Raw genomic sequence first — 12191 nt, 5'->3', positions numbered from 1 at the left:
AAGTTCTGATTGTACTCCGCACAAGAATGAAGATGTCGGCCTGAAAACGGTCCAGTGTCTACCTAGTGAGTAAGACTGATGTCCCAAACTAACATTTTCAGCGCTATAAGCTTCAGTCATTTGCTTTCTGTTGTGTAACCATTGAATAAAAGCAGTCAACGCTGAATAAAAGAGAAGGTAGTCAAATAAAAATATAAGCTAATACACGGCTGCAAAACAAGCACCATACAGCTACCAAACTCGGTTTTCAGAAATCCATTGCTTGTCACTGGGACTGCCTTTACTCCACTCTATTCCAACTTCGGAAGATTTCCCGGATAATGTGAAAACTTGAACAAATCGAATAGGAGTCCCCACTAACAAAACAGCTGCTACTATACAGTACAATTCGTTATACTGACAAATCCATAAACCAGCAGCGCTTTAAAGGCCGTTATGCGATTTCATTACTGCTAGAAGCTGTACATAAAAAACTGTTGGTTTACCAACACGGCTTGACGGATATAAACATTATTGTCAAAACAAACTTTAAACCGGATATATAGCTACTACACAAATTCTTTACAGCTATCCATCTCTGTGCTGTGAAATTATTTGGGTTGCTTTTATTGCACTTCGATTCAATGCCGGAAGATTTGCCGGAAGATGTGCAAATCGAGTAAGAGTCCCAGCCACTACAACAGATGCTTTTATACAGTACTTTTTGTAATGTTGCCAAAACACAAAACAGCAGCGCTTCGTAGCCGTTTAAAGAACACTCTTTCAGCTAGAGGCTGTGGAGAAGAATCTGTTGGCGCAACCACACAGCTTGTTCAATGTAAACATTATTGCGTTTGACGTTTCACAAGTTGGGTTGGTTTCTTGTGGGAGTTGAAGAGAACGCTCCAGGATCGTTCTCACTTCGTCCTTTTGCCACCACACAAGACATCCATAAACCATTATTGGACGAACAACAGTTGTGTAAATCTGTTTGGTATACTTGGGGTTTACAGGGTGGGGAAAAATCATCCGTGTAAAATGTTTTTGTCATATCTTCATTTCCATTTAAGATATTAACAGATTATTTACAATGATGGAAGATACAACCATATGCTCCATAAATTTTACAAAGTGGTTTCGAAATGTCCCTCATTTGCTTTCACACACGCCTTCAACCTTTTAGGAAACTTGTCGACAATGTTCGGTAGCTCTTCTAAAGAAACTGCGCCCCAGGCTCTGGTCACTATCTTTCAAACGATTCAAACTATGCTTTGTAGCACTTTAGAATAAACTATACATAATAGATCATTGAATTCAGATCCGGAGAGTTTGAAAAGCATTGATCTTTTGTTGAATATCTAGGGAAAAGCGTGGCGCACATCTTCAACGTCTTTTTAGCTCAGTGCGATGGAGCCCAGTCTTACTGAAATGTGCATTCGTTATCTCCGAAATACTTACGTACCCATGGTGCTTATCTTTCAGAAGGTGCAGGTACGCTTATTTCAGCAACTGTCAAAAGAGAATTATTCACTGAGAAAAAAAAACACGGATAATTTTCCCTCACCCTGTAGACCTCAAGTTGTGCCAAATGTTCGCCAGCATTGCCCGAAGGCCATACAAGCTTTCTCAATGTGGAATGTCCAGGAAAGCTTGGAATCAAGAATAACTCCAACGTATTTAACCTATTCAGTTACATTGATTTCAGAATCAAAGAGACGCAAAGGTCGAACGACATTACGGTTTCGCCTTTCCGTAAAAAGAACAATAGATGTGTTACTCGGATTACCGAAAGGTCATATTGGCGACACCAGCCCTCAACTATCTGAAGAACGCTTTGCATTAAGCCGAAATGGGTGCCTAACAGTGTTGGGTAGTCGTCGGCAAAACCATAAGTATGAAAAGCGCTCTCACTGAATTGCCTCAATATCAGTATCTGATACGAGATTCCGCAAAAGTGGTGACAAGACTCCCCTTTGAGGGCATCCACAAACATTCAATTTCCTAATCGGTGCTCGACGAAATATCGCATTTGGTGAATCCAATTGGGAATCATTGGAGACTTACCATGACCCCGTGTGGCTTTCAATATGGCATCGAAAGGCACCTTGTCAAAGGAACCCTCGATATCTAAGAAAACACCCTTGTGTAAAAGAGTCAAAGTGGACTTTCCAGATTGGTAAGCATGTTGGTTCACATGAAAAGGCACGTTGTCCAGATGAACATCACGGATGTGATGATCCACAATGTGTTTTAAGAATTTTAGAAGAAAAGAGGTCAAACTGTGATGTGAAACTCTTTACTTCTTCATACGACGCACGACCCACTTTCGGAATAAACTTTACAGTAATATCCCGCCCAGATTTAGGAATATACCCTGTAGCAAAACCGAAAGATAAAACTCTTTACAATAACATCACAACAAAAAAACAGCAGCAATAAAACCAGATCGGTATCGTTTGGAAAATGAGAAAAGGCGAGGATACACGGTCCTCGCAGTCCTTAGCAGTTTGATTTATATTAGCCCCCAAGTTATTCATTCTCAGGCACGGTAAGCACATAGCCGCATCGCATCATGAATTAGGGGTCACATTTCTAGTGGACTCTTACCACTGGAACATGTGGCCCGTAGTGCTATTCTTAGCCAGTTGAACTTAAACCTCTACCGACACCATACTGCTGTCTAAGTTGATCGGGAAAAGTAGTTAATATTGATGATCAACCTCATACCAATCATTACCAGAAGCAGTTCGGCAGATTTCATTTCTTGTAATGCCAGCACCAATCATTCACTTAAATCGAAACCAACATCCAAATGAAACTTATTAACACCATTTGCTGCTTGCCGGCATTTACAGAAATAGCGAAAATGAGTCAATTAATGCTCACCTGGAGCCAATCGTCACACTCGGTAAACATTGACGGTTTCAATACCGAAAAAGTGCATCCATCGTAAGCAGGTGAACGCTGGCGTTGGTAACGACGATCGAAATTTTACTCAAATAAACGTAATGATCATGATCACCACTACCGTGATCATGATCGTAAAAAGCTGTTATTAAGCTTCGGTCTTCGCAGTCATGCCGAGCCCACACCAGCCGGGGAGCCCGAGCATCAGAAACGAACCACTTTCTTTCAGCTGTGTAATTGATCTGTCTATAAATCAGAAGTTGAAATTGTTCTTAGAAATTGATGATCGAAGTAGCTCAATTTGGTATTACAATTGTTATTTTTTAATATTTAATTAAACTTTAGAAGTCCGTTGAATTAACAATAAATAAACAAAAATGAACTGAACACATATTCTTTGTGTGTTCTATTTTGTTGTATGCAGGGTTGGTAAATCTTACAGAACGTACAATAATTTCAGCTTGAAAATACATCTCACTTTATTCATGTTGTAAGTTTTCAGATTTAAATACAAGGCATAGAATAGCTTGTTTTTGGTATTCTGCAGTTATATGTTCCTGCTCGGGTGACCGACGCGACGCGCGTCTAGCTATGGTGCAGCCAAGCTTGAAGCCGCATAATTGCTTTCAGCATTATGCCAATTTACTATGAACCTATACACATTTTGGGTGAGCTGCGAGCATTACCTTCATTGTATGAATTGGTGCATCGTGGCTGAACGAACCCAAACAAATGGTTCCGATGACCGGAATACCGTTGATACATCCGCCCGCTCCTCATTCTCATTAGAATTTTGTCCAAATGCGATATGGGTTGAGTCCATTCCACAAACGGGCACAGGAAAGCACCACCGATGAAAAGAATTCAACACAGGTGACGCATCCGCATCCGGGTCGGTGAATGCCATGCCGTGTAGTAATCATCCATGTGCTGCATTTCCCTTCACATATCTTGATAGGTATGCCTTGTGCCTATACCAGTGCAGTCAGTGTATAACACAACAACCCTCATTGAAGAATGCAGTCAACAAAAACACGACTCAAGGAAAGAATGATCAAAAGCAGAGAGTAGGTAACGACTTGCTGCTGCTACGAAGGAGAAAGCCACACAAAGTCCTTAAGGTTTGAGGCTTTGTTCAAGGCCGCTGACCTCTCCACGCATTATGAATGCTAAGCGCGCAGAGTAATAACGATGGAGAGACGCGTAACGACGAAGTTGTTGCCCTCGATCTGTCGTTCGATTCAGGTAAACGTTCACCATTCACGTTCCTCCGCGCACAAGGTAATTTACGATTAGATGATCGACACTATACGTCAGTACCTACAACCTCTGAAGGGGTAAGGATAGTTAAACGGACGCGTTTGTCTCCGAGTAGGCTGACTTAAGTGCGCGTATAGGAGATAAGGATCATAAAATTAAACGGAAAGGTTACGTTTGGAAGAAATAACTAATTTATATGCGAGGTATACATATGTTCGTCGCTGATCATCGTTTGAAGCAAAATATGCGAGGTTGTTGTATATTTCACTTAGGGTTTTTATCCGTCTCTACCAGTGAAGGGAATTGTCAGACAAAAGAGGCACAAAACAAGCAACAAAGAAGACGCAACGTTTACTCTTTATCCCATCTGATAACAGATAATCATATGATCTCGGAATTTTTTGTTGCAGACAAAACGGAAGCTGAATTTGTTGCGTACTTTTCAACTCGTGAATAATCAATTATTACTAACCCAAAATCGAAACTTTTTGATGATACATTTTCAGTAGCATTACAATGTTTACCGACTCGAAGTTACCGCTCGAAAATCACAATGCAATGCTTAAAAATCTCTAAACTCGTGGTGCACGATCTTTGTCCTATTCTGTTCAATTTGGGACAAACCTATGTCGCATTGGGTAGAATGTCGCAACAAATTCAGGTTGCGACATTGTCGTTATTGTTGCGCGATGGTTGAATTTTGATTCACTGGTCTCTACGCTAAGCACTGACCTATATTGATCGAATTTATTCTTACATCTCAAGTCTAATGCTCATGTCCAATTTGATATCAATTACTAATTTATTAATTAGCTTTCATATCTTGTAAAAAAAACTACAATTTCCCTAAAACAAAATTAAATAATTGTATCTCTAATTATGTTTCCGTCTTGACCACCTCTATTTTGAGCACAACATATTGATTTCACCTTCTACGTTACACGATGGTACATAGGATGGTCAACAATTATGATTTAACCGACGGTGTTTATTCAAAAAGTCTGTCAAATTCTTCGCAAATCAAATTATGTATTCAAAGTACGATTGAGCAGAAAGATTTGATTGAGATAGATGTAGATTTAGAATAACGAACAATATATTTTAAATACATAATATTTTTGTCCACCAGATCATAGAACGCCATCACAGAGCGACGAAGAAAATCCACGCACATATTTGCTTGCATCCTCCCTAGGTGCGGTTCCAGTGCTAAACAGGTTGGTTATCGATTTTTTTTTTTATTCCGTGTCGGGTATTTCCATCACTGCGACCATTGTTTTGATCTATTGTGATATATTCCCCATTTTGTTTTTAGCTTTGTCCATATGACATAGCACTATTGGAAGTGATTGTCAATGTTGGACTTATAGCATTACTCCAGCACGGTATTGCGTACTGAATGTAGTGCACTACCGTACTGGGATTTGTTCTCCATATTTCAAAGGGTTCTAACAGCCCTTTGTCGAAGAACCGAATTCTAGTATTGAATCATCTTGAAGTTTTCCAATCAGCTTCAAGTGATATCGGCTCGGACAATGGCCTGTAACTAGACCGACATATATACTGAGATCTTTCTTGGAAAGTTCTAGTATTTTGCGAGTCATTTTAACGTTCGGAGTAATAAAACGTTTTGCCTGCCTCGCTATAGAAGTGTTTTTCCAATTGGCATCCACTTTTAAAGTTTCCCAAGCTTCCAGCTCCATTCTAAGAGATGCAGCAGAAAGCCCACAATAGGGTTCTGGCCCTATGAATTGACGGGCCGATCCAAGTCTTGCTAGCATATCGGCTTTTTCGTTACCATCAATTCCACAATGGCCAGGAACCCAATATAAATTGACTTGATTACGACAAGACAGTTTTTGAAGTGATTGAATACAATCCCACACATGTTTAGATGTGCATGTCGCCGACCTCAAAGCATTCAGCGCTGCTTGACTGTCAGACATGATGCAGATATGATGCAGGTTATCGATAGTCTACATCTTTTTGCTTCCATCTTATGAGGAGTTAGTAAAGGTAAGTCGGAATATCTGTATCTAATGATTGGCTATTTTCCGTCTGATGTACCGGGAATCAGCACCTATGACGAAGTCAATTTTTACCCTTAACTCTCCTAAAGATGTCAATGTTACGATTTGGCTTCGCAGTCTTAAGGGGAATGGAAAACACAAGTTTTGATTATTCCCGACGTTTCGGTCCGTTTGGGACCTTTTTCAAGGGTTCATGGTCCCAAACCGACCGAAACATCAGGAATAATCAAAACTAGTGTTTTCCATTTCCCTTAAGACTGCGAAGCCAAACCGTAACAGTACATAACCTCAGTCGTATCCAGAAAGAACTAAAATGTTAAGCTAGGCACACCACGACAACGTAGTTCACGGTCAGTGAGCCTATCTGGGTCATATTGCACCCAACATCCTACTAGAGGATGCCTTCAAACATGTTCCAGTAATTGCTTCAGGGGTTCAACAGAATTGCCTACAATAATTCCGTTTATAATTGCTCCAGGGATTTCCGTACTGGTATCTACAGAAATAAATTCGGGAATTTCTGAAGGAACTTCGCTCGGGATTTTTTTCATAAATTATTGGAACTTGGTCTGCCTCTCTTCAACATAGTGTTCTTCGAGCACTTCTACAGTTATTAATTGAAGGGCTTTCTTTGCCTGTTATTGCATGAATTTGTATATTGTGAGGCAAGGACAATGATACACTATGCCCAGGGAGTCGAGAAAATTTCCCCGATCGGAACGGGGATCGAACCCGCCGTCTCCGGATTGGCAATCCAAAGCCTTACCACAAGGCTAACTAGAGACCCCTTTATACGTCACTCTGAAACATTTCTGACAGCATTTTCGTTGAAATACCGTGAAAATGTAGTCCGACTTTTGGTTAAGTTTAACAGTTTATTTTTCTCTAAAAAGACAGCCTTTTTATAGGGAACAGGATCTTGTGGTGAGAACGCGAAGGTGTGAATGATTGAGTTCTTGGAATAATTTTGGTAGAATATCGATGAGCCAATTAAACAAGTTTGTTTTATTACGTGTTATTTTTTCCGTCAAAATACATGGTTCTAATTTAACAGAATTGTTGGAATGTTTCCCCCAGAAGAGTGTCTGTCACATTCCCGAAGAGAAACGTTGTAAAAATAGTCAAAGTATAAATGATTAACTGATTTTTGTCAGAGCATTGTACTGGCAAATGATACATTTATTATCATATAGTATTATCGAATGGGTGACAAAACGTCGAAAGACAAAACGTCGAATGCCAAAACGTCGAATGCCAAAACGTCGAATGCCAAAACGTCGAATGCCAAAACGTCGAAAGGACAAAACGTCGAAAAGTGTGTAAGTGTTTGAGGTTCAGTGTGGATTTTTTTTGAGATTTTGTGTGGATCGATTAAATCTTGTTGATAGCCTGAGAGGGGTGGCGATACGGTAGATCCACCAAGATGGCAGGATGACGAACTAATTAACGGGGATACACTCATTATGTCTCATTATCTCGGGTCACTGCCCAAGAGCTGAAGGTCAGTGACTCATTTAGCACTCTATGATACTTTAGACCCGAGTTGGAACCACCAGCTATGTGGAGATTATTGTGTGGATAATTAGCATGTTTGTACTAGTACCATATTCTGGAATACCAGATGAATTACGGAGAAGGACAGCCGTAAACAAACCAGACGCCTTTGAAAGAACAATGCGCCCGATGATCACCATCGCCACCCTAAAGGTGCCAGAGATCCGGCCGACAATAGCTAGAGGCCGCCATCGTAGCCACCCTGAAGGAAGCTATGACGTAATGCTGAAAATTTGTGGAAGGTTCCACTGAGATTGTGCCACTCTCAGTGTTGCATTTGCACGCGATCAATTTGCGTTGAAGTTCAAAAACGGCATGTTTCGATCAAATATTTTTGGACATTGTTCAGTTCAAAATTTGGAAAGCACGTGAGCTCGAAATTAAACGCAAATTAAGCAAGAACTGCACCCGCAGAATGCCAACATGGTACCCTGGTACCTGGTAAACCGAAATGGTCATGTTTCTACCATTTTTTCACCAATTCTAGCAATCTTGTGCTGATTTGATTCAGAAACTCACCCTCTATCGAGAGGAGGAACCGGTTCAGTCACCGTGGATAACCGGAAAATCCGGATTTCAGTGCAGAATCTTAATGCCCGATGCCAAAATGTACCATTTCATTGTGGCGCATATATTAGCGCAACAACACAGATCAGATGCGTCACAAAGTCCTAGGGCAGCACCTTGGTCAGGACGCACATAAGATTCAATGACACATCCAAGCTCAGTGCATTTTTGGTTCGCGTTAAGTTCAAATGCAACACCGGGTGCCAGTAGGAGGGGCCCCAAGAAGTAAGAGAAGAAAAGGCCGGGAAAGTTCGGGAATAAATCATTTTACACTTAACGTGAAGTGATGTGAGTTTTTTATATACGACAGTGTGAATATTCCCTACCCACAAAAAACTGGTCAAGGAACATGCCGACCCTGAGGTGCTGTTTCAGGGAGCCTCAGGAAGGCTCCCCTCTGAACTAGTTGGATGATACAAGTGAAAGAATGAGTATCCTTTAAAAGAATAAAGAACTCACTATTTGCGTAGATTTCTCGTTTCCGACGTTTTGTCCTTTCGACGTTTTGTCCCTTTCGACGTTTTGGCATTCGACCATTTGGCATTCGACGTTTTGGCATTCGACGTTTTGTCCCTAAGCCAGTATTATCATATACTTAGACTTCAACGAATTCATTTCAATGATTAGAACTCTGCACAAATTCTCGCAGAACATCGTCGTGAACTTGTACCGACTTTTCGAACCCTCTAAGCAGAATACCCTCTTCGAATGAGTGTAATCAGTTTCGTACCTTTTAATTCCGCCCTATGTTGCTTATCCTTTGACAGATACGCGTGTTTCAACCAGAGCGCAAAATTTTCGAGCAGACGAGCTGAAGTTCACCGTGCGGCAATTTTCATTCACTTGCCTACATATTCATATTCAGCTGCTCGATACTTGTTTGTCAACTGAATGAAAGTCAATGAATATTTGTAAACATCTTACAAAGTGTTAAATTGCTGATAAAATAATAACTTTTCGATTAGATTTAACGGTCCTTTCACAGATCTTTTCCTATTAGATTTTGTTTTTGGAAGGAATCGTAGCCATAAACGTAGGTATTTATCAAGATGTTTCTCGATCGGCTTCATATTCAATGACTACGAATTGACTGACTGTGTGAAGAGGGAGAGCGAAAATGAATTTGTTTGTTTTGAATATTCAGTGCAGAATCATTCAAAGTCGTGCTGTTTTCAGTCAATGACTATGAACATTTTGCACCCTGGTTTCGACTACCACTTGTAATCTTCCTCAGTGTCAGTTATCCACTGAAGTAGTCATCGCATTCACCCCGCTTATATACCAAAAGGATAAGCAACATAGGGCGGAATTAAAAGGTACGAAACTGATTACACTCATTCGAATCGTCGTGAAATTTCTTGCCAAAAGCATTATTGGAAAATTTGACGCAGTTTCTGACATAAATTTTGGTATAAATCCGAAAGCAAATTTCCAAGAATCGGACATTATTTTTCTTCAGTAAATTTTAGAAAATTCATGGAGTCTGCGAAAGAGCTACTGAAACTATTTTCAGATAATTATTCCACAAATCCTTCCATATATTCAGTAGAACTCCAAAGAAGTTTCAGGTGAATGTACTGGAGTTGTTTTCAATCTCTTAACCAATGTTTAGAATGATCATGGATATGATTTGTTGAATATTTTTTTGATTACTTGGAAAATAAACTCTTCAGAATAAATATAATTTCTGGCAACACTACTGTAGCTTCTTTTTTGATTATTTTTTTGTGAAATTTGTTAGAACTTCTTTAGTGATTTTAAAATCGTAATAATTAAATAACAGGTATGCTTCAAAATTAAACCAAGATCTAATCATTGACTTGAACACCAGAATAATGAAAACATTGTGGGAAGATAATTTTCGTCAAAAGTCAATTGTTAAACAAACATTTCTAATGGAAACACTTTAAAGACTTGAACCATTTATTACTTACGGAAATTCGATACAATTTTTCCAATACCTCTTCTTCTAGGTTTATTGTTTCAACTGGTACAAAACCTGCTGCATCTCAGCTTAGTATTATATGTTCTACGTAGTTTTATCCTACCCACCCTATGTTAACAAGCTGCACTTCTTCTTCATCAATAATATACTCAAGGATGCCATATAGGGTAGCGGGCAGTGGCCGGTATTTTGGGCACTCAGCATACTTCAGTCCATAATAGGATATATTACTGGCACTGAAACCCTAAAAAGCTATTCGCAGTTCAGTTTGCAGTTTTTCTTTAATCACAATACGCAGTTGCGAAGAAATGACTATTCAAATGGCAGTCACTGTAGAATCGATCAAGATTTTTTTTCGAGCGATTCTTTTTGTACACGAAATTGGGTTAAATTACAAAAAAGAAAGAAACAGTTGGTAAAACACAGACATTGAAAGAACGATTATATATCTAGTATTGAACTAGATAACACTTTGTAAAACAATATTGCAACGATCTTGCTACTAAAACTAAAAAAAATCCTTCTGCAAATGGATCATATCTTTTTCGATAATTCAAATAACTCAAACAAACCTAATGCTGCACACACGCCCTGCCCTGTGTCAATCCAAGGTTTGGTGCACCTGTTACAGTAAACTATAACACATCACATCGGTCGTGTGTGCCAAAGACCAGACACCTCACAAGCTTATATCAAACAGCGACAAGTGTTGTGTACACAAAGCGAATCGATTTCATAACAAACATACAATCATCACACGGCAATACGCGCTACCACAACACCCCTTCGACGAATCATATTCCCGATAAGATAAGATAAGGAACACCAACACTCACCAATGCCACCAGGGAGCCTCGAACGGTGATACCGACCATAGGCGCAACATAAATTGTTACTCCCGGCTCGATGATCAACCGCGCTTTCCGCTCGACCTCCAGATCCGTCCGCAGTGAATACGGACTCTCCGCCGCTCTTAGGTGCTTCTCCCCGAGCACCACATCACCGGAAATCTCCGTATAATGCACTTCCCCCTCAGACCCCGCAACACTATCAAACTGATAACGTGACTCATCGTCAACACCGCCGGCGCCACCTCCACCCGCGCCATGATCACTTGTGGGTATATGGTTGGTAATAATTTCCCTGTTTTCCACCGCAACGTGCTCGAAGTCACGATCCGGATGATTGAAAGCACTTTCGCCAAATTCTTGGCACCGACTCACTGTCACCATCGAACTACTAAGCACTAAAAACACCATCACCGAGTGCCATTTGGGCTTCCACCGATTCTTCCAACAGAGCCGCATTCCCACGCTGCCCCGATCGACACTCGGTCGTTTCGAATTGAAATTTATATCACTTTCTGTGGACTTTCGATTCATCATTACGATTCGTTTCTTCGTTTCGTTTCGACTTTCGGCGGTTTGATTCGAGATCTTCTTCTAATTAACTCGTTGCATTTCGTAGCTAAATTTGAATTGCACTTAAAACACTTTCCTATGCTGGATGATCAGTGATCACTAAGGCACACTTTTGCTCCTAATCGCACAATACTGACGACGGTAGAATAGGCACTGTTTGATTCAGCCGCAGCTTTCATGGGTGCGACGTCGAGGCGTAGACTGGTTGTGTGACACCTTCATGCGCGTCGGCAATGCGATTCCCCTAGATTGATAAAGACACAAATATAATAACGTTCATTAGTACGGGTAATGTTCAGCAAACGATAAAACAGCTAAAGAACATAGAGATATGAGCGAGCGTGTGTACAAGGGAAGGTGTGTTGGTTGATGAACCCCCAATAAAAACGTAGGTATCTGAAGCTTTCATTTGAAATTTGATTAATCACAGCCAGCCAGCAGCGCAGCGTAGTGCACCAACCATCGCCTCCGACTACTAAAGTGAAAACTATGAACAGTAGGCAGCAAACGGTGAACAGCTAACTGGAA

The 12191-nt window shown here is 40.4% G+C and overlaps 1 protein-coding gene across 5 annotated transcripts in view; it reads right to left on the bottom strand.

The window, feature by feature from the left end:
- LOC109428028 (protein bark beetle) overlaps positions 1-12191 on the bottom strand; it is a 64556-nt gene that overhangs the window by 26448 nt on the left and 25917 nt on the right. For all 5 annotated transcript variants that reach the window (XM_062850011.1, XM_062850008.1, XM_062850010.1 and 2 more), the window contains exon 2: positions 11079-11907. In XM_062850011.1, coding sequence (XP_062705995.1) covers positions 11079-11627 — 549 coding nt within the window. In that variant the 5' untranslated portion in view covers positions 11628-11907. The remainder of the gene's footprint in view (positions 1-11078; positions 11908-12191) is intronic.

Source organism: Aedes albopictus, chromosome 2 (genome assembly GCF_035046485.1).
Source record: "Aedes albopictus strain Foshan chromosome 2, AalbF5, whole genome shotgun sequence".
NCBI lineage: Eukaryota > Metazoa > Arthropoda > Insecta > Diptera > Culicidae > Aedes > Aedes albopictus.
This window is presented reverse-complemented; position numbering and strand designations above follow the sequence as displayed.